The sequence below is a fragment of the Onychostruthus taczanowskii genome, unplaced genomic scaffold, assembly GCF_017590055.1.
Source record: "Onychostruthus taczanowskii isolate IOZ18803 unplaced genomic scaffold, ASM1759005v1 scaffold9, whole genome shotgun sequence".
Taxonomy (NCBI): domain Eukaryota; kingdom Metazoa; phylum Chordata; class Aves; order Passeriformes; family Passeridae; genus Onychostruthus; species Onychostruthus taczanowskii.
The window spans coordinates 6,619,918-6,642,791 of NW_024506993.1; the positions used below are offsets into that span (position 1 = coordinate 6,619,918).

General features: G+C 48.0%; 1 protein-coding gene across 1 annotated transcript in view; it reads left to right on the forward strand.

Annotated features, from left to right (window-relative positions):
• The first annotated feature begins 9,434 nt into the window (after window positions 1-9,434).
• The window catches only part of PRICKLE2 (prickle planar cell polarity protein 2), a 102,914-nt gene continuing 89,474 nt past the window's right edge, over window positions 9,435-22,874 (forward strand). Inside the window, exons 1-2 of the mRNA XM_041425788.1 lie at window positions 9,435-9,532; window positions 9,814-9,899. Of these exons, the coding sequence (XP_041281722.1) occupies window positions 9,491-9,532; window positions 9,814-9,899 (128 nt within the window). The 5' untranslated portion in view covers window positions 9,435-9,490. The remainder of the gene's footprint in view (window positions 9,533-9,813; window positions 9,900-22,874) is intronic.

Below are 22,874 nucleotides of genomic sequence, written 5' to 3' on the forward strand. Positions count from 1 at the left end.
TGCTGCAGATCTCTTAGTGCTGGCAGGTCCAGCCTTTTCCAGCTTCTATTTTTTCAAAGGAGAGAGGATTCCTCCCTCGTGCTGTCTGAAACACTGTCAGATGTAGAAAACAGAACGTGCAGTGTTTCAAAAGCTCAGTTCTTATTTTAAATGATGAATCTCATAAAAATGTCTTTTCTATCATTTATCCTTAATAAATTAAAGACTTTAAATGTGAGCTGCTGTGGAATTAATACACAGACCCTGAATCATAACCTTCCAGCCGTGTATAATGAAAGGTCATTTTAACACTTCCAGTGCTTAGGTTCTGTGTGCTTAGTGCTGAGGTTCTATGACAATTGCAGCACTCTTCTTCAGTCTCTTTGTGCAGCTTCAGAGACAGAGGTGATTGCTTGATCACCTTTGGCCTTCTGCCCCAATGAGGGGCATTTTTCTTCTACAGAAAAATCAAACACATTTTGTTGAAGGCTGTTGGAAAGGCATGTTTCATGGAATTAGTCCTAAATCAGGACATTTGATTCCTTTCTTCTCTTTCCTCATGCCACACTTTGAAAATTGAAGAGTGCAGAGACGCCTGTTCTGTTGAGTCTTTCCAACACAACTCCTCAAACAGATGATTGAGGGCTGACTCAGAAGAAAGCATTCTGTCAAGGGAAGAGCAGTGAGGTGAGACACCTCCCATTACCAGGCAAAGGCACAGGAATTCAACCCAACCCAGGCGTCATTAACAGCAGAAGTGGCTCAGACCATGCCTTAAGTTCTCCCATCACTTGAACTCTCAAATGGAGAACTCTTTCAACCAGGTCGTTGTAAGAGAAGTGTTTCAGTTCATCCAGCAGCCACAGCCCTTTGTAATGTTGGTCACGTTGTGGGAGGGGATGAGTCCCTCTGCAGAACAGATTCCTGGAGGCAGCTCCGGCTTGCATTGAGCAGGAGGAGGAAGCTGATGACCGAAAGTGGTGCCTGTCAGTCTCACTCCAACATTTTCCAAGTATTTTCGCCTGTGAAGTGATCCAGGCAACTGGAATTGTAGCTTCCCAGAAGCAGATTTAACTGACAAGTTTCTGACCTCTCTTTGCAAGAGCGAGATGGAGAATGCTAAGTTATTTTCAGCCTTCACAGAAGAGTCTGAGTTTCCACTTCAAAATTGGCTTAATTTTCCAGCTATTTAATATTAGCAAATATAAGGCACAGATTTCAGGGAAAAAAAAAAAAAAAAAAAAAAGGTATTTTGACCTAACCCAAATGTCTTTTATAGTATATTTCCTGGGGAGGTTTCTTTTGTTTGTTTGTTCCAATTGAAAACAAAAAAAAAAAAACCAAAACAACCAGTGAAATTTTCCATAAAATTACTTCTGCCTCTCTCTAGTTATAAATATTATTTCTGAAGTGTTTGGAGTTGTGATCTGTTGACTGTAAGTACAAAAAGATCTGATGTAGGTACCGTTTTAAGCAAGGGGAGGTAGAAATGCATTTGTCTTTTGTGACATTGATCCAGGTCCTTCAAGGCAGGATATGAAATGCAGAGGCTGAGGCCATGCCCATCAATCCATTTCCACCAGGAAAACCTCAGTTCTGCTGGGAGCAGAATGGTTTCCACATTACATCTCCTCACAGGTTTTGGCACATGCCTGGCTCTAATGATCAGTCTGAGCCGCCAGCAACAAGATCAAGCTGCAGCTAATTAAACATGTGTTGGTAGTCAGTGTCTCCATTTCCGAAGAGACAGTATGAGGAGAAGAGCCAGAAGTCTGGAGTAATCTCTGAATACAAAACCCTTTGTATGTGGGGCAGAGGGTGCAGGGGGAGGCAGGGCTCTGATAGTCTCTCTTAAAATCATTACTTGGCTCCATTCATATGCTTATAATTTCTTCATCCTTCTTTAGTCTGCGACTACATTTCAGATGAGCAATTAAATTAATCAGGTCTTTTCTGCATTGTCCTTTTCTAATCCATCCTCCCTGGCTTGCTGACCTTCCTCTTTGAAGCTATTCACAGCTCGCTGCCTGCCTTCCTCAGCCCCACACAGAAAGGAGCATTGACTGTGAAATGCTTTCACTGCTCCTGGTAGCAGGGAAGTGGGAATGGCTCCCTGCAAACTCACTGGCAAGAACAGACACGTCCAGGTTAGTTGCTGTTACTGGCAAATACAAGTAGCAGTAAATACAGGTGGTGCCCCCCCGGCAGGTGGGAGCGAGGCCGCCTGCAGCAGAGGATGCAAGCAGGTACCAGATGCTGCCAGAGGCTGGAGCTGTGGCCTCATGCATGGCTTGGACTTCCCAGATGAAGTTTCTCAGCTTGGTCCCAGGTGTGAGTAGCCTTTTGGAGCAGGATGCACATGTGTAGTGGGAGCATGCAGCTCTGCACTCCCCACTGAGGCTGATGCCTCGCCAGAGCTTAGAACAAGCAGGTACACACTGGTGGCAGCCTTTCCCTGCTTCAGAAAATGTAGCACAGCTGAACTGGCAAACAACTGAGACCTAGAATTTCAAATCAAGAGCTGCTGAAAGAAGATGTAGCAGTGGTCATGGAGGTTTGTTTCCTGGCAGCACAGGAGCAGCACAGTGAGTCTGAGCCTTGTCTGTGGGAGCAGGAGGCAATGGCCTTTCTTCTTACCTGTGCTGAGGCTCAGCTGCTGAAACACTTTGTCTCTCCTTCACTGTTCTCCTCTCAGGGTATCCCTGAGCATGCCATGTCTTCTCAAATCCACGTGTCGCAGGGGGACAGTCCACCCAGGTCAGTGGTACAGGTGATCTAAGGAAACCCCAGCAGATCACTCTGCTGACTCTCACCTGAGCTGCTGCTCCATTCAAGTAGAGCAAATGGAGAGGTGATACCCTTCAGATCCACTTTTTAGAGATATTTCTAAATTCTGCTGACTGAATTACTTGAAGTGGGGTGTCCTGAAGACATTTCAACAGCTCTTGTCAACACCGACAGCTTCATCCTGCTCTGTGTGGAAAAATGCAGTGGGTGTGCCTTGTGCTGGAGCAGAGCTCACCTGGAATAACCCTGAGAGCTGCCTGCCTGCCCCAGAGAGGCTGTTGCCCAAGATAACCTGAGTGTATCTTCCTCTTCAGCTTTCCTCCACATTGTGCAAGTGGTATGTGAAGCTTTCCAGGTACGACTGGCATCCAGATTTCACGGCTGGCATTTTCCCATCTGATCATTCCCAATGGCTTGGGGCTTTCAAGAACTCAAATGTATGGCAGCATTTAACTTGGGAGGACCAGAAGCTTTTGACAGCTGGTGTGTCCTGGGCTGTTTGCCTTGGCTAAAGAACTGGTGGCTGCAACAGGCAAAAATAGCACCAATATAAAACCTGATAACATTGGTGTCTACAAAAGAAACAATTTCTGGCCTCTCAGGGTCCCAGACAATTTTCTAATTTTTCCCTTTGACCAGCTACCTAATTTCTCATGATCTGAGCTACCACCAGCAGCCTGGTTTTGCCAGGCATTTTTCTACCCTATTCATAAGCAGGCTTCAACCCTGTAAAATGGTAAGTAAAACACTCTTTTCTTTTTCTCCCAATCAAAAGAGACAATAAAACAGCTTTAAAAACATGAGTCAAAGGACCTTTCCACCTGCAGGGTGGCAAATGAATGATTAATGTGAGGGACAGCGGGACATCTGTGACACTTCCAGTGCTGTGGCAAGGGAAGGGCAGGATGGCTTCACTCCTGCCAGCTCACCTCCTGCCGTGCCTGCCAACACCTGCCTCTCTGCCAGTTGCCCTAAATTGGTTTGTTTCCCCTTATCTTCATAAATGGTCCTGAAAAGTCAAAGTAGCATGGCAGAAGTGTGAATTTACAGCAAAAAGGAAATAATTCTGCTGCACCAAAGAGAGCTCCAGGGAGTGAGGGAGGATAGTAGAAAGTTATTTGTCGCTATAGCACTAGGATGTTGTGTGCAAATTGGCAGAGTCCCACCTGATTGCTTTGTTTAGCCTCAAACTGAGGGCCATCTCCCACCCCCTTTGTCAGAGGGGCTGGGGGAGCTGTGCTCAGGGGTTCCTGAGCTTGACAGCAGAGAAATACAGATCTGGGAAAAGCTGAAGCACTGGCATTTCACTTTGGAGAGCAACAGCCTGAAGGATGAGGAGAGGGGTTGGAAAGGAGCAGGAAGGAGGAAAGGGGGCCTGTGAGACTCTGCATACTGGCATCAGAGGCCAGGTCCCTCCAGCACCTCAGCAATGCCCAGCCTGCCCAGTCTGAGAGGGGCAGGTCCCTTTTTCAGAGGTAAGTTTTATGTATCCACTTGGCTCTGCATTTCATAGCAGGTGCTCCTCTCCACAGAGTGGGACTAGGCTCCAAGTTTTTATTGGTGTGGACTCCAACTCCCAAATGCTATTTACAGGGAAATTGAAGACCGCCTTCAAAATTAACAATAGATGGCTATAAATCTTATTCAGTTACCTAGCAACTAACACAATAAAATGCTAAGGTTAAAAGGAGAAGGGTTATTTGGAGATACCTCGGGGAGCACATAATGGCCATTTGCATTCCTGGGTGGGAGGACACAAAAAAAATTCCTGGGATATTTACAAATGAGTATATTGATGAAAGAAAAAAGGTGCAATTACTCAGTACTGTTTTAATCAAAATACCTCAGAACAGAGAAATCTAACAAAAAAAGTAGTAGTCAAATTGCTGTGATAAAGAGCACTGAGAAAAGGTATAATCTACAGAACTTGCAGAAGGGTTTGTTAAGTTGCTAAGCCTACTTTGTTGCCATTTGTGACATTTGAAGTGTGTGTACTGCAAAGTATCAGAGTGAATCTGACCATTACGTGCCTGATGGAATATGCCCCAGAAAATCCTACGCAGTGCAAAAAAAATTTAAAACCAAAGTAACACAGCATGATTCATCCCGGCCTGGGTTCCTGTTATGCACAGCACAGATTGAAATTCCATATCCCCACCTCAAACTGGGGTTTATGCACAGCCTTTTCTGCCTGCAGTAATTGCAAATCTTGGAGCTGGAATGAGTGGAAACACTGGGAACTCCTAAAAGACCCTCATGGGGGCACATTTACCCAGGAAGAAGGAGGCTTGGTGGAGGAACGATGCAGCAAATTAGATGTGTAGTCCCCATCATACTCCTTCAGCAGCTGTAGCACTTAGAGGTGTTTTTAAGCCCTCCTTTTGCTGTTTGAAAGGCTTCAGACAATAACTTCCTAATAACAGTCAGACATTTATTACCTTCAGGGTACTAGATGGAGACAGGGTTCATGTTGAGCTGTAATTCACCTGCACAGGCTGCTGGCAGGAGGAACCACGAGGGGACTGACTTGGTTTGTAACAGCCAAATTCACCTTGACTTCACAGAGGGGAGAAATGGATGGGTCCAGCATAAAGATGAGAGCTGCCTTCTGCCTTACTCCACCGCTTTCTGTTGGTGCTACCCCTGCCTTGGTGCTGAGGGTCAGGGCTGGACTGTAAGAGGCACAGAGGTGTCAGAGCTGATGGAGGGATGCTGAGACCTTCCTGCATGTGAGTATTTTGGAGGTGATTTCCTGACATGAGGCACGGTTTGCAGGATAGAAAAGCCAGGGGCACTTTCCTGGAAAGACTAGCGAATTTTCCTGGCTTCACACACAAAACTGTTTTGTCTGCCAGCTAAGTCCCATCCAGAATTGCTGGACCAGAGCTGGAGGCAGACTTTCCTTGATCTGGTGGCACAAGTTGTCCCCATATTTCCCATCCCCTGGTTGCAGCTATTGCTGTGGACCTGCAGCTCCTCTTCCCAGGTGGTAAGCACTGCCCACTGGACTGGGACACAATCACTGCTGCTATTGCACATGCTGGTGTCCCACATGGGATGGAGGCCACCAGGAGAACAGAGCCTAATGACAGCTCTGCCCTGCATCCCAGGCTGCTCTTCTGCACAGATCTATCCCATGCCAGTCCCCATTCCACCTACCTTGTGACCAAAAGCTAACACATGAGCTGTATTTTACCTTTTCCTGAGCTCTTTGATTTTCATCATAATTATTTCTGTAGTATCAGGTACAACAGGGAGCAGGAAGCAAAGAGCATCCCTGTCATTTCCCTCCTCTTGGACATCCACAACTTCAAAAGGGAAATGAGTCCAGCTCACTGTGCATGAATGGAGCAAACTGGGTTTTAAACTGGTTTAGTCATGAGAAGGGCTGGAAGGAGAGTCATCCCTAGGCAGGTTTGATTGAAACAGAAATGGGAGGGGAAGATCACGTATGGAACAATTTAAGTGACAGCAGAAACAATAATTTGTCAGCCAAACTGTCTAGCATGTATTATACATGTGTGTCTGTTTCTGAGCCTATTTGACAGCAGTGTCTGACACCCCCCACCTCCAAGCTGAGTCTGCCTCCACTCAAGAGGAAGATCTCCGTGTCTATAAAAATAATAATGCAAAATCCCCTTTTGAAAGTAGCTCTCATGGTAGCACAGGTAGGGCTGGAGCTGTGTTGCTGTCCCCTGCCTACCCAGCCATGCCAGGATGGTGCATCATCCCCTCTGCACATGGTGAGAACAAGGGAGTGGGAGTTTATTTCCTGAGAGATCTTTACTCTTGGCAGCTTTTCTGGGGGAGGAAAGAGAAGAGGAGCATTCAGGCCAATGAGATAATGTATCCCCTCCCTTTCCCAAATGCATCCCAGAGATTATGTTCTGGCCTGGCTGTTTCCTTACAGAGAAGGAGCATCTGAGCATCCCTAAAAGTGGACGGGGTCCTCCTGAATAGCCCTTCATTTACCCTGGATGTCTCAGACCACAGAGAAATTGTTGTTCCCATGAGATATTTAGGTGGCCAGGAGTCCCTAAGGACCTGACTTCACTGGGGTCTGTGCTACCTGAAAATTTTTATGGCTCTTGATTTCCCCAGATGCCTCTGCAGGCACAGCAGAGCAGAAGCAGTGAGCACCTCTCACCCCTCTTATCTGCATCTTCTGCACTCCCAGGCTGAGGCCTTATCTTCCCTTTTCTGAACACGCTGATGCAAGCCTTGATGCTCAGAGCCTCCCCTGCCTTTTGCCTGTGTCACCCCCCGTGCCTGCAGTATCTGCTGGCATGAGCCTGGAGGACACAAGCGTGCAGGACAAGCTTCGTGGCCAGCTTGGGAGGAGACCAGCCAGCCTTGTTTTAAGTAGCAATTTAGGACTTGCATCTTCATCAGAAGACTGGAGCTGTGATTCAGTACAGCCACACCTCCAAGGAATTTATCCTCCAACTTTGACTTACATTTGCTGTTTTAAACTCATAGCAGATGTCCTCACCAGCCCTGTTATTGAGGGCGCACAGCATCTCTTGCAACAGCAGAGCAATTAAAGAGGATTTGCAGGTCACCTTTAAAGCATTTCCCACAGCACGTTGAATCTTGTTATAAGTCCTGTATCCAATACTGCTTTTATTTCAGCAGTTTTAATTGAGTTTTAAGTATTCTGAACCTTATGCAAGACATCCAAAGTGCTGCAGATTTTCAGGCCCTTTCTTGCATGGCACCCACTCCTTGAAATCCCATTGTCCTTCTGCAGAGCTAACAGTAACTCAGCACCCTGATCATGTATTAGACACTGGATACAGGCTGTAGGTTGAGATTTTAATATGAGGTCAAATCCCAGTCTGCAACCAGTTGCCCACTGTGTGATGAAATGTATACTTGGAGAGATTGCCCCTTCCCTTGACAGTTTATTATATATTCATGCACCACTGTGTGAGTTGGAAACTGGGAGAGAAACCAAGAAGGAAAATGATGAGGAAATTTAGCAGAAGGGAGCAATAGAGGGAAGCTTGGAGGGTTTTGGAAAGGTAAAAATAGCAACCACAGAAAAACAGAGCAGGGAGCATTCAATATTTTCTCAGTGCCATGAAGAAAGCCTATAGAAAAGGAAATTTTCCCCATGATAAAATTATCCATGGGGAAGCTTTTGGGTTTTTTTCCTTAGGTTGGGTTTGTTTTTTGGTTTTGGTTTTTTTTTTGGTTTTTTGTTTTGTTCTTTTGGGGCTTTTTTTAAAGGAAGCACAGTATTTATGGCAGGAAAGAGTGAAAATCTCCCCAAAATTTTTTGTCTGAGACTCTTCAAAAGGCCACCTCAGCTACACAGCTCCCAGCCTCATTTCAGCCTCCCAGGGAAGAAGATACAAGAGAAGAATTGACAAAAATGAGAACTGATTAAATGAAAAAAAGAAATTATCAAAGGGTTACCATTTTAACCAGCTGTGAGGCAGCAAGGCAAGGGAACAAAGAGGCAGAGAAGGAGGGGAAGGAGCTGACAGGATCTGCAAACAACCACAACCCTGGGTGAAGCTGTGAAATGCTAATGGCGAAGCCGCTCCAGCCCCACTGGGGAAGATTTTCCGAGGAGCCCTGTGCTCTGTGAAGCGTTTGCTGCTCCTCCTCTCCCCACGGTTCATTTTGTTCTGCCTTGTGCCAGATGTGCTGTTTGATTGCAAACCCCAGGGGCACAGGGTGGGCATTGCTTTTAGTGCACTGTACGTATGACAAGAGTGGGCTGATGCATGGGCATCCCTATGGCTCCCAGCCCCATGGATCCCGGGATCACAGCTCCAAACCCCATGAATCTCACTTCCAGCCCCATGGATCCTGGGATCACAGCTCCCAGCCCCACAGATCCCAGGATCCCAGCTCTGAGCCCCATGAATTCCAGGCTCCCAGCCCCACGGATCCCAGGCTCACAGCCCCAATGGCCCCACAGATCCCAGGATCACAACTCCCAGCCCCATGAATCCCAGGCTCCCAGGATCATGGCCCCCAGGCTCACAGGCCCATGGATCCCAGGATCACAGCTCCCAGCCCTATGGATCCCAGGCTCACAGCCCTGATGGCCACATAAATCCCAGGATCACAGCTTCCAGCCCCACGGATCTCAGGATCACAGCCCTGCTAGCCCACAAGCAGCTCCGGGAGCACTATGAACTCAGCAGCTCTAACAGGTGCTTTGTGTCCCACTCCAGCATCTCAGGCAGCAAATATATTTCCTGTGAGCAGGTTTTTCCTGCACCCTTCTCGCGTTTGTGGGCTAAATCTGTCCTCCTTGAGGAGGGGATCGGACGCCCGGCAGGAGCCCGGGATGATCGCTCCCTGCCTGGGCCAGTAAAATCCCCTGCACGGCGCAGGTAACCTCAGCGTGCGCCCTGAAGAGCCCCAGCTCTGCCTTGGGGAGCTCAGCTTCTTTATGGCCCCGCAGCCGAGGAGCCTAACGAGGACACGGCGCTGCCCACTGCAGAGCCGGCCGAGCACGGTGCCCCAGAGGGCGGCGGAGCGCGGCCAGGGCCGGGAAGGGCTGGGGGAACGCGGTTAACCCTGAGGGGAGCGATGGCAGCGGGGCGGGGGAGCCGGCGCCTGCCGGGGCGGTGCCTGCCGGCTGAGGGGCGGGAGCGCGGCCGAGGGGCGGCCGCCGGGGGGGAGGGCCGGGCCCGGACGGGGCGGCCGCTGCTGCCGCGCACTCGGGCTGGGCTGCGCCGGGCTCCGCGCCGGGAGCGCTGCCATGTTCGGCCGCGGCTCCCGCAAGCGGCTCTCCAGCCGCTCGGTGAGTGCTGGGGCGTCCCCTCTTCCCTCGTCCCCCGCTCCGCTCCGCTCCCACCTGTGGCTCTGTCCCGCCGCCCGCTCCGGCTGCGCCCCGGCGCCCAGCGGGTCCCCGCCGCCCCCATGTGCCGCTTGCTTGGGGTGCGTCCCCGCTCCAGCCCTTGCCCTGCCCTCTCCCAGCCGTGCGGGTGCCTTTCCCCCGGGCGTGCCCCTTTCCTATCCCCCGGGTGCCTGTTCCCGTCGCCCTCGTCCCGCAGCCGGCGCTGACTCTGCTGTTCCTTGCAGCTGACGGCGTCGGGGGAGCCGGAGCGGGGCCAGCCCTGCAACACCTGCGGGGACCAGTGCCCCGGCTTCGCCCTGCACAAGTGGAGGTAAGGCCCGGCCAGACCCCCTCTTTTCCCCCGGCCCATCGCCCCGTCCCTCCGCGCTGGGTCCCATCGCGGCTCTCCCTTCGCGGGGCTTTGCGGTGCCCTCCAGTTCCGTGCGCATCCGGGGTGCAGGTGTGGCTGTTTTGGGAGGGCTTGTGTTAGCCCGAAGCGCGTTGCCCACCCACGGTGGGGGTTTTGGGGACACGGGTGGGACACCCCCACACCAGGTATGCCCGTGGCCGCCGCCGGTGCGGGGCGCAGCAGGATCCAGATGCGGGACTGGGGTAACTGGTTTGGCAGTCACCGCCTCGCAGCTTCCCCGGTGCGCTCAGGAGCTCGTCCTGCTGCTCCGGGTCATGCCGGGGGCTGAGCCGCCCTCCCCTGTCAGGGACAACCTGGGTGGGGTGGGGTGGGAAGGGAAAAATGGGGCTGAAGGGGTTCTTGCGGTCTGCACCAAACCGCTGCCTGAAACTCCGGCAAAAATAGTATTTTTGGTTATTTCTGTTGTGTCTCTTTACAAACCTGACAGTGCCGGTGTCTGCTAAGCACAGCAAGCCTGGGTCAGCCAAGCCCTGGCCTTGTCCTGGGTCAGCCCCTTCTCCCCTCCCCATGTTCTGCTGCCTCGAAATGAGTTCCTGCTGATGGGCGATCTGGGACTTGGTGATGTTAAATCTGGGCTATGGGCCCTGGGAGCTCTACACAGCCTTAGTAGGCCAGGGAGCCCTTGGCGACCTTTTAACCTTATTTTTCAGGGTATACCCTTTTCTCCAGCATCTGCTGTGCTTGGCGTTCCTCCCAGCCTCTGCCCTACTTCTCAGAGCTGTGTCTCACCAGATTAAAGCTTGGATTCAGAGCAAGGATGGGGATTGGTATATTCCTGTTGAGTTGTATCTTAATGTTTAGCCTTGCAAATCATTGTTCCCTTTGGCGTTTGCCCCAGGGTGTGGTGGGACGGGTTCCATAGGCTGAGGTCTGCCCTGAGGGATGCACAGCAGCAGGTGGGGCTCGCCGTGGTCCTCTGGCTGTCCCGGATTTCCTCATGTCCCTGCAGAGCTGCTTTGTAATACTTAAAAGTGCCAAGGAGAACTTTCAAATGCAGGATAAGAAGAAAAGCCGTGGTCACCAACAGTATTTCTCCCCTGCTCCAAGGACTTGTGAGGTGCTGTGCTCCACGTTTCGTTATGTCAGAGAGTACAACTGTACAGTAGCTTTTGAATAATTAAGTGAATTTTGATAGGATCCCACCAGAGGCCAAATGGCCCAGCAGAAGGGGCACACAGCTGCCTGGGGAATGTCAGATGAGGGGGATGTTGCAGCTCTTTTCAGATTGTGCCCTCTGCATTGGCACACTGTTCCTCTAGACCAGATCCTGCCAAATCCCATGTGCAGGAGCCTCCAGCCTGCCACGACTACCCATAACCATCTCCTTTGCTGAGGACCCCCAGCCATGGGAGAGGATTTTTGCTAAAACTGTGGATTTTTCCAGCAGCTTTCTCTCAGGAAAGAAGTGGTTATATCCCCCAGGACAGGAGAAGGATGGGGACCCTTTGGGTATGGGTGGGGTCAGCCCCCAGAGGCATTGGAGCCTTTGTGCTCCAGGGTTTGCATCCCACTGAGCAGGTTAGACCTTACACTAAGTTTCCTTACACCAGGACTCCATTAGCTGAGAGCCCTCCTGCAGACATTCCCATTTAATTGCCTTGATGTAAGAGTAATTAAGCAATTAAACCAAATAAAGTAGTCTATTTGCCAGAACACAATAGAGAGGAAATTCGTTCATTTTTCACTAGCCAGTGGTCTATTAAATGCCAGGAATAGGTAAGCAGACAAATTATTCCCAGTAGTTTGTAGGTTGAAATGCTGAGGAGCCTGTGCCCTCTGTGCAGGAGATGTTGCAGTCACTCATTGATGGGGCTGTTCACCTGAATGTGCAGAATGAGAAGGAAAATGAAAGAAAACAAGGGTTTGCAAGGGGGTCCTCACATTAGGAGTATAAATCCAGATCAATTGACCAGTAGAGATATGTAAGGCTTTTTATAATCCTTTGACAGCAGAGTTTTGCTGATAAATGTAAATGGCGTGGTTTTGCTTCAGAGATGCAGAGTGGTGATAACGCTTTAGGGAGACAGAATTTATAAACTTGCAGACACTGAAGCCATTGCTGAGACAGGCATTGCCTATACCCAGTTATGCTGGACTGTGTATTTTCAACTTTCTGTGATTTTAGGTGTGTTCTGTGCAGGCACTCCCTCAAGCAAGCAGATTGCTTTGTTAGAGGATGAAGATTCCTGTGTTCCTGTGTTGCCTTAACAGCCACTTTTCTCAGAGATGGCTCTGAGCATTCACTGAATTTATCATTCCTGGAAGCACAGGCATGCTTCCTGAGACAGGGAAGCCTCTTGAAAATAAATTATATTCTGCAGAACTGTTTTCAGAATAAGCCTGGTCTCTCTCCTGCAGGTGATGTGCAAAATGAAGATGAAAGGGGATTGTTAAATAATTAAATAACGTCCCTGGGTTTTGAAGTTGGTTTTTGGATCTTCATAATTTTGCTCCAAAATAATAATCCCACATTCAGGGTAGTGGGTGAACTATCCTATAGCAGTGTCAGTATATTTAATGCTAATGTGGTGGAAGTTAGGAATTGAAAACACCTCAGTTAAACTAGAGCACAACTACAGCCTACATCTTACTCCCTCAAAGCTCTCTTTTGTATGCGCAGATCTCTGCCTCTCACTGTGAGGCAGAAATTCAATTTTTAGTTTTAAATCATTTAGCCCCAAAGAGGAAAAAGTAAGTGGTTTTTCTGAGAAGGTTTGGGGGCAAAGTCCATGAAGACACAGCTATCAAACTATAACCAGTAAAACCCTGAATTTCTCATGGGCTGAGCAGAAAAACGACTCCTTCCTCTCATCTCATCACTTTCTGCTGTGGTGGGTTGTCAGCAAAGTGCCAAAGGACTTAGTTCATCTGTGTGGGCTGCAGTCTAGAAAATGGAAATGGCATGTAGGTAACCAAATCCTCATTAATAAAGGTGGCTTTGTGTGGAAAAAGGGAAATCAAATTCAATAAAAATTGAACTCCTTAGGAGCCCGGTTGCTGTTTTCTAATCAGATCTGCATTACATTAAACTGTATGCCATTCAGCTTGTTAACAAGCTTTGGCATTAAATAAAGCTGTCACTGGAGTTTGGTGAATGAATAGCCATTAGCAGTGTCTTTTGCATAATGTCTTGCAGAGAAAAGCCTTCCAGGGAGGTGGTCCAGGAGCGGGGAAGGGAATTTATAACCTAGTCCCGGTGCAATTAGTGTGAATATTCAAACCTTATAGGTGACAAATGGTTCGCTTTTGCTGCTGTTAAGCTTACTGTGAAGAACTAATTTCAGATTTACTCTGGGTGAAGTAAAATTACAGCCTTAGTGCCTCAGTTAAAATAGCGGATCCTTCGTGTTGGGAGATTGGCATGTGTTTAGCCCACGGAACCATGGTTTGTTTGCTCCTAGAGAAAGCCAAAATACTCTCGCAGTTCAGCAGACCTTGCTGTTCCCTGCTCCCTGCCTTCTCCAAACCCACCAACTAAAAAGATAGAAGCAGGACACCCAGTTATCAGGATGGTGTTTGAGCTTTGGTGTGAGGAAGGGGGGATGTGCCACCTGGTTTGCAAAGCCTGCAGAGGCAGTGGCATACGGCTGGTTTCTGAGGGAAGGAATTTGGATGCTGTGACAGAGAAGACAATTTTAAAAATAGAGTCTGAAAACCTTTGGAGAAGTCTTTGTTGCCATAGTTATTCTTCTGGTTTGCAGAAGCATTTGAAAAGCAATAATAAACATGACATGAAGACAAAGACTGGTTTGCCAGGGTTTTAGTTTCAGTGTGAGATTATGTCTTATATCTTTTCTTGGAGCATCTTTTTCCTTGCATACATCACACAATCTTCGTCCCTTGGAATCACATTTTGCCAGGGAAGAGATCTGCTTCTCTTCATGCACTGCTGTCACACGTTGCGCTCTTAATATCAGTGGTGTGTGTTTGCACAGCACACAGTGCCTGGCCCTTGCCTTTCAGGGCAAATTTATGTGACCTGATGTAGTATTCAGTAATGTTCCATATTAACAAATTTTGCTGCATACAGCTGTTTTGAGCATTTGTTTATTTATTTCCATAACTCAGCATCTTGCTATAATCTGCTGCAGTCAGTTCTGCTGAAGTCTGATCTCATCTGGCCTTGTTGGATCAGGGAGTGCCTGCAAAGACAAACTTCTCATCTTCTCAGGAGAGAGCTGCCTGGAGATCCCAGGTGATCAGCCCAAAGGGCTGTGTGATTGACCACTGGATCACACAAACCTATGGACAAGGAAGAGAGATGTGTGTCACGAGACAGTGACCCAAAATGAGGTGGTGGACCATAAGCCCTGTGATGTTTGATGTTGTTGGGTGATGGTGCACGAGTCGCTTTGTAACTCCCCTCTTTGCCTTGTTGACTGTAGGCAGGGAGTTGCTTGTGGCAGTGGCTGTTTGTTTTGTTGGTGTGTTTGTTCAGTGCCCAGTGCTCTGGGGATTGCTGTGCACGAGCAGTGAGAAATTCTGTGTTAGAAATGAGTGAGAAATTCTGTGTGTTTGCAGCCTTTGTCTGCATTCCTAGGGATCTGATCCTGCCCATGGGAGGTACACCCCAGCAGGCTCCTGTATACATCCCTGGGTGCCTTTGAGTCTCCAGTTTGCTGCCTAGTTCCTCATCCAGAGAGCAGAAACAATAATATTTGTAACACAGCACATGAACGAATAACACCGAATTCTGAAGCATTTGTTTCTACTTCCAAAAAAAAAAAAAAAAGTACAGATTATTGCTTCCATATGTTTTCAGCATTTCTCATAGGTTATGTCTCTTGCACACACACACTCCCAGCTTTTCCCTGGCATGAATAACAGGCTTTGTGCCTCTCTTCTTTAGGATTCACATATTCCGCACTTCCTTGCATGTTTATTAGAAAGGATTTGGAGATGTGAGAATAGCAATGCCTTATCTTGAATAGTCTGATGTTCCTATCACTGCCATGGTGAATTGTGCTAGCTTGGAAGGTTTTAGAAAATGTATCATTTCGCAATTAGGAACCTGCTGAAATGGACAAAATTCAGCCAGTGCAAGTCTAGCCCAGTGCAGATCCATCACAGCACTCCTGAGCTGACCCCAAGGGACTGCAGAGGGCTAAGGGCTGCTGTCCCTGGGGGACCTGTGCCTGTCCCTAGGGGTGGACAGGAGTCACCTGCTTCCCAAAGTCACCCTGGCAGAGGGGATACAAAAAAAAAAATCAACGGCTGGTTTTGTTTGGTGATTTTAAAGCCTTTCACAAAGCAGTTGGTATCATTAGCTTGTTTTTAATTTATTTTTTGTGTGCTTATTTGGTCACAGGTTCAGAAAGGAGAAGCCACTCCCTGCCAGGTTCTTCAGTGGCAGTCAGTGCCCTTCAGCCCCTGTGCCAGGGGTGGTTTGGTGTGGGTGGCTGTGTGCACTGGAGCTCAGCTCAGGGGGATGCTGCACTGTATACTTGGCTTGGCATCAGTGTCTGCAGCTGTCCTATTTCTTATACCTGCAAGATTAAACACTTGTGTAAGTGTTTGGAAAATCAGGTCGTCTTTTTGGGGGGGCTTTTCACCCCCATGGTAGTAGGGAGAGCAGGGGTAATGAGTGATGGCTCGTGCTGCTCCCACTGTTCCAACAGCAGCTCTACCAGGGGGCAGCTGGGCCATTGGGATGGGGGTTTGGGTGGATTGTGGTGTAGGTATCAGCTTTACCCTGCCCTGGGACATTTCTTTTCCTAAATGTTGAGTGCACAGTTACACTTAAGTTACACTTTTCTTACTTGTGGGTTCCATTTCTTTGTGCCCTGCTGCTGAAACAGCACTTGAAACAGCACTTAAGACAGCCAAGACTGATAAGGTATCCTGTTTGTGTTGGCTGGGAGACGCAGTATCCACATTACCAGAGCATTACAGTGTCAGAGGCAGTGTTGTCCCTGGCAAAATGCCTAAAATAAATTCTTTAATTTTTTTGTATGCGACGTACAAAAGAGCAGGTGAGGTATGTATTTGTTTCCGGGCAAGCCCAGGGACTCTGTTTGAAGTCCTTTACAAGCCACTCAGGATTGTATTGCAAGAACTCAAAAGGAGTTTGGACACTTGTTGATTGAATTTCAGCTGAGCACAGAGCCCTGCTCTGCAGCTGCTCTAACTGGAGCTGCTCTGCCTGGCTCCATTGCCACTGAGCTGCTGGCAAAAGCAAGAAAAGCAGAATTTCTCCTAGGGAACAGGCAGTGTGGGTAATTTTCTGTCTGTTTTGAAGTGGCCTTGTGCAATTCTATTTTTACGATTGGTGTGAAAAAAACACTTATAAGCTGTTGAGGGATTTGGGCTGATTTTTATTCTGTATCTGGTGTGATTGTGAATTACACTGATGATGGATAGCTGTCTGCAGAGCTGACACACTGAATTCTGAGTTTGTGTGATATTTTACTTCTAAACAAATAATTTTAAAATTTGATCGGGTTTTTTTGCACTAATTTTTTATTTTTTTGGAAAACGACTACAACTGCTTCTTGGTCAGCAAAGAGTAGAAGTTGACCTGCCTGGTCTGAGCCAGTGGGGTTTGCCATCCCAAAGGCAGAATTTGGCTGGTGAGTACTTTGCTGGTGCCTCAGCCACGAGATTGTGCTGCTGGACACTGGCAAAGCACAGTTCCCTCATGGAGCCTTTTGGGATGGATTTGCCCAGGAGAGATCCACAAAAGCTGGAAGCAGGATGGACTGGCTTGCGCTTGGATCTCCTAAAAGCAGACAACTGTTGGTGCTGGAGGCTGTGGTCATGGATTTGGGAGCTGTGAAGGCTGTGATTTAGTGGGACTTGGTGAATGATTTAACAGCGCAGTGCTGCTGGATGTGTAAGGTCCTGAGCTCCCTGTGCATCCACCCTAGCCCAGGGAAATGGGCTTAAAATCGCTTGTTGAAGCCTCTGCTGAGCTGGTGAGAGGGAGGAGGTGGGAGATGAAGAGTTGCACTGGTGCTGTGACATGCAGAGCTGAGCTGTCATCCCCGCTGTCGCCATCCTTATCCCTTCCCGAGCCGTCCTGCCGGTGCTGCTGCCCGCTCGGACCCGCGCTGCCCGGGCGGTGCGTCCCGCTGGAGCCCGGCGCTGCTGTGCCGCGTGTGGGCTGTCTTGGGCCGGCAGGAAAACTCCTACTGCTAGGAAAACTCCTACTGCTTCATTGGAGGGTTTGCAACAGGCCTTTGTCACCAGCGTGGTGTGGCGTGAAAGAAAAAGCTGCCAGGCACCTCTTTGGTGGGATAAATGCTGGAACCCGGGATCCCCGCTGAAGGGGCTGGGCGCAGCTATTTGGCTGACGCCCACTGAGCGCTGCCCTCCTCTTTGTTGCTCTCGGCTCTGGAGAGTCTGTTCAGGGTGTTCAAGAGTTTTTCTTTGGTTTTGTTCTTTTTCTGTTTGCCCTTAAGAAGTCAATCTGCAGTCTTTTAGACTTTTTCAAAGACATTCTCCCCCCCTCATCCCCCCCGCCCAGTAATCCATCCTTATTACACCAGTGAGTCACTCTTCAAATAATGAATTGCGTTTTCATTGTCTGGCTCGTAAGTCTATCACCGAGTTTAAGGATGGCCGATAGTATCAGCTGAGACCTTTGGCAGCTGGCTTTGCAATTTGCGGTGCTCATTTGGCTATTTGCTTTTTTCTCCAATGAATAATCTCCCAGCCGTGGTGGTGGAAAGCCGGACCCTTCCTGTGCTTGTAGCATCTCTGCGGTCACTATCTAATGTTGAAGGAATTTGTAACATTAGCAGAATTGTCTGACGTGAAGAAAACTAATTTCAGGGTAAACCTCATGAGCATGGCTGTAAAGAACATTTTTCTCATGCTTGCAGACCCCAGACATGTATCAGTGCAGTCCCAATGGCCAGAACCTTTCTCAGTTCCCCAGTTCTTGGGTCAGGAGGTGTACAGAAAACTCAGGGTGCTCCTCTCTGCTGCTGGAGAGGTTGTTTCTTCCCACGTGTGGCTGTGCTCTACACAGGACCCTGATACCAGGGCTTATCACTTGGAGAGCTCAGTGTGACAATTATTATTCTCACTGCGGAGCGAGACACTTTGTACTCAGCCATTGCAGCAAACATTTCATCCCCTATCCATTGCCTTGTGTGGATGCTGCTGCTGTGGTGATAAAAACATAATGGCTGCTCTTGCTGATAAGGGGAGTGTGTAAGTGTAATTATTGAAATCCCTATGCAGAGCTCTGTGGATGGATGGAGAGTCCCTCTCCCTCTGAGGGGTTTCTCTTGCTCTGGAGCCTGCAGTTCCTGGCAGCTGAAGTGGGAGCTGCTCGGACACAGCTGTGAGCAATTAGTAAAGGATGTCTTTTCCCCTCCCTCCACTTTCTTTCCTCCTCTTCTCCTTGAAACCAAGTCACAGGCTTCAGGGAGTCCAGAGGAGAGCTCAAGCAGTTGAGGTTTGAGATGCTCCTGGACCAGCTTGGAGGTGGCCGCTGCTCAGTGCCTTGACATTCCAGCAGCAAGGTGAAGGTCTAAGGATCCAAGCCAACCTTGCAGGAAGCATACTGCAGCCAAGGAGCCAGAGATTATTTAGATCAAGCCAACAAAAAAACATATTTCCATGGCAGCAGTAACCATAGGAAACCTCCTCAGCATGTCTTGGGTGGTTCCCGTTTCCCTGCCTTCATCTGTTTGCTTTGCAAGCGGAGCAGTGGTTGCAAGTGGCCCTGGTGTCACCAGGAGTGGCCCACGAGCCCTGCTGTCCCCAGGGGCTTGGCAGCCACACCAGGGGTTGTGTCACTGCTCCTCGATTTCTCTTTTGCTCTAGTTGGTAAAAAAATGCTTTGAGAGGCTTCTTTAGATGCCATAAAGTCTCAAAGCCACCTCTTTACCTGGTGTCAGCTCACAAATGTGCATTTGATCCTTAAATACCCAAGGCATAAAAGCGAATTGTCTCCCAGGGTCCAATTCTTCTTCTTTTCTATAGCGTCTTAGAAAGATACTTTTATATTCCCTCTGGCTCAGCTAGTGATGCTTGGCCTTCAACCAAGACAGGGAATCTAGGACAAGAATCCCTGAATGCTCTTAGAAGAGCAAGATGAGAAGTTATAAAAAACCACAGCATTTTGTTGGCGGAAAAAAAAAGCTGGTAAAAGATTGTGTTTAAAAAAATAATCTGGAATATTTTTGATCAGCTTTATGCGGACACATTTACAGGAGGGCGTAAGAGGAGGCTTGTTTTCCTGGGTAGTGCCTCCTCTAGGAAATCCAAGCTGTGAAGTGAATACAAATGCTGGAAATTGAGAGGTTTTGCAGTGAGTCACTGGAAGGGATGAGGAACCAGTTGTTCTGGTGTGATTGTGCTGATGACAACCAGCTCTTTGATCTGCCAGGGACAGAGTGGCTGTGTGGAAGCACCCTGGGGGCTTTGGCATCTCAAGCCAGCACCCAAGGGTGCTTGGACCCCCCTGTCCCCCTCCCACCTTCAAAGGGCAGTGTGGAGGTGTCCTCACGGAGCTCTGCAGAGCAGATGGGCCCTGCTTGCAGTGCCAAGGTACTGCACAGAGACAGGTTAAAAAAAGATGTCTCCTTCTGTGGGAGCGTGACACAGAGAGGGAGAAAATATGTCCTGGTGCCAGTAACTGGGATTTTGATGCTCGTGTAGCAGCCAGTGCTGCTCTGACCTCTCCAGGCTGTTGGGTGCTTGTCATGGCAGGGTTTGCTCTGTGGAGAAAGACCTGGCTGCTCTTTGAGCCGTCTGCCTTGGGTGGAGGTGGAACCCTGTGCAGAGATGCTGCTGGGCTCTGTGTCCCCTGTCTTGCCCTGACTCTTAGCAGATGATTTAATCCCGGTTTTTCCAAAACCCCAACTCTATCAAAGTCAGACTTTTGCTTGAAATTACACATTTTAAGAAGTAGCAGCAGGATAGGGACAAGGGTGATTCCCTTTCTGTTCTTACCTGTCAAACAGTGGGAGCACTCATCATGTTGATGTGGCTGGACCCTATTACCTGCATTTGGTGCCATAAAGGCCACATGTCTAAAGTGCAGCCCCTTTAAATGTCAGATGTGAGAAGAACTGGGATGTGAGAAGACAATAAAAGTTAATATTCTGAAGTCAGGTTTGTGCAGCATAGCTTGGATTTTTAATATCAAGTGCATAATTTATTACAAGGTGTAGCAGTTTGAAATACATATATTTGAATATGTTTTAATATTATCTTTCCTTCCAGTAGCAGGAACAATGCTGCTTTACAATAGAAAAATGATTTCACATTGCCACGTGACAGTTTCAGCCTTGTACCTCTAATAGATGTGTGATTTGCTGAAGTGTGAAGGCTATCTGATAAATGCCTGAATAATAAGGCTATATTGTTTGTCCTGATCTCCCTTTGTCATTCTCAAGTGTATAAATAAAACATTTTCACATTGGACCCTGTGCAGTTCCAGCCCAGACTTATTTACTTTCTGCTGAGGTAACTTGGAAGAGACATTAATCTTTTAGTCTGACAGGAGAAATCAGGTGGCACCATTATTGCATGTTGCGCTCAAAATGATCAAATGCAGTGTTCATAAATATTTTCCTAAGAAAAGTTGTAAGTATTTAAAGAATATTTTTAAACAAAGAAGCATTTGCCTCATGTACAGCAGAGGGCACTCGGCATCGCTGCTGCACAACTCAGCTGCTGCTCCAGCTGCCCGAAGGGGAAAAAAATCCCTGTGCTTAAATTATAGTTTGCAGAAATGAAATACTCTGTGTGTGTTTGCTTATACAGGGGTGTGAGTGTGTATATAAAAAGACACAGGGTGGCGTATATATAAAAATAATCCCAGCACATAATGTAAAACTTAAATATTCGTAGTGGTTGCTGAAGTTAGGTGAAGCACATGTTGTGTTGATTAATGCTCTGCCTGCTGTTATGCTGAGCTTCAGAGGGACTGAAGTGTGCTGAGAGGAGAAAATGAAGAGGCCCTGGCTAGTGAAGGGTTGCAATCTTCATCTTCTTAGCCTGGGATGCTGGGAACTGCCCGAGCAAAGGAAAGATCTTGAAAGATGGATTATATTGGAGGGGGAAGAATTAAGAGTCCTTCTGTCTATAAAAGCAGCAGATCTGGGGCTGGGGGGTTCTGTGCTGGGGTTTGCAGTGCTGAGGTCTCGTTCCTAGCAGCACCAAAGTTTGTGGAGTTGTGAGGCTCTTGTGAAAGTCCCTGATATTGTTCTTCTCCTTACTGTAGAAGCTGTCTGTGTAAGGAGATCTAAAATACTGAGGTTTGTGCCTGGAGCAGGAAGCAGCCCTAGCCCCAAGGATACTGTGGAAGGGCTGGATGCTGGCTGGAGTGTTGTTAGTTGGAAAATGAAGCACTTGCTTGCCAGGGGAGGGACCTCATCCTGGAGGTGCAGAGGTGTGTGCTTCATGGTCCAAAGATGATCACAGAGATTGGTGCCATCTCATCTTCTATAATAAGATTATTTTTTTTTCCCAACAAAAATGGGCTTTTTTCATTTTTTTCCCTTAAGGTAATTGCTCAGATACTGCCAAGGTACTTCCAAGGTATGTTTCTAGTTTAACTCTTAGTGCACTGTGTGTTTTTCTCCTAAGAATCAAGAACTCTAAAGCCAAGTCCTTGGTCAGCTTTTGGCTGCATTGTAATGCTGTTGAAGTATTCTGGGCAGTTGGATTTTGTGCCATGCTTTGGGTGACATGTTTCGTGGTAAAATCATACAATGCCATGCTGAATTTTCAGATTTTAGTAATTAATTCAAGAGGAATTCAGATTTCCTCCTGTCTCCCCCAGTGAGCTGCTTGCGTTTGGCTTAATCTAAATCTCTCAAAGCAGGGCTCCTTGCAAGAGTCTGGAAGTGTCAACGCTGTTGTATAAAATATGGGCCTGAGAAGAGAGGCCATGTGGTTCAAGATAACCAGTTTATGCAAAATACACAGCTGGGTGGATTTTGCTATAGAGAATCTGTGGAGTATAATGATCAGAGAAATATGGAAATGCTGGAGGGGCTTTATAATAATGGGTGCTAATTATGATGAAATGGATTTGGGTGGTAGGGAGTAATCCAAGATTACAATAGTAAGAGTTTTTTAAAGTAGCTTCTGCTATTTGGGAGGACAGCAGAGCTCCTTGTTACATGGCTTACAACAACCTTTCTGTGGGATTGTCACAAGCAGCGTTCGCCCTTGGCTGGTTATTTCACAAGGGCTTGGTACAGCTCAGACATGACATATGTGAGTAATTTCAAGGATACAAGCTGGCCCACGTGCTGCAAAGCACTTTCTCACTAGGATAAAGATGCTCTTGTATCATTGTGCCTGGATAATTACTTTCCTGGAGGTGTCGCTGGAGCTGGGCTCTGGGAATGGGTGTTTTGTCCCATTATGGTGGTTCCTGGATTGGTTCCTGGTGATTTTGGGGCTGTGAGAGCAGTATGGTGCTGCCACCACCTAAAGTTAGATGCTCCTGCCTCTGGTGGTGGGCTGGGAAGTACTGGGAGAACACTGTTGGGAACGAACTGTTGCAGCTCTGGGACTGGGACCAAAAGCAAGTTGTAACACCACAGCCTGGAGCACAGGATCCTGGTTCTGCCCTTCTGGCTGCAGGTTTTTGGGCAGGAGCACAAGTGTAGAGCCAGGCACGTATCTGCTCGTGCTGCTTTGCTTTTCCTTTCTTGTAAGGATTTGCTGGTCTTTTTTCAGTGCACTGGACTTAGCACACAGCGTGCCTCTAGTACCTGTCTCCTTGGGAAACAGTGGTTGTGAAATGTTTTGTTGTTGTTAACAGAGATGTGGCAATGCAGAGCTTGAAAAGCTGCACTCGTGAATTGTCCAGCCTTATGCTGGAGACTGGCAAGCTTTATGACTCACCTTAGCCAGTGTCAATAGAAATGAAACTATTTAAATACACAATTAAAATATGTTGTT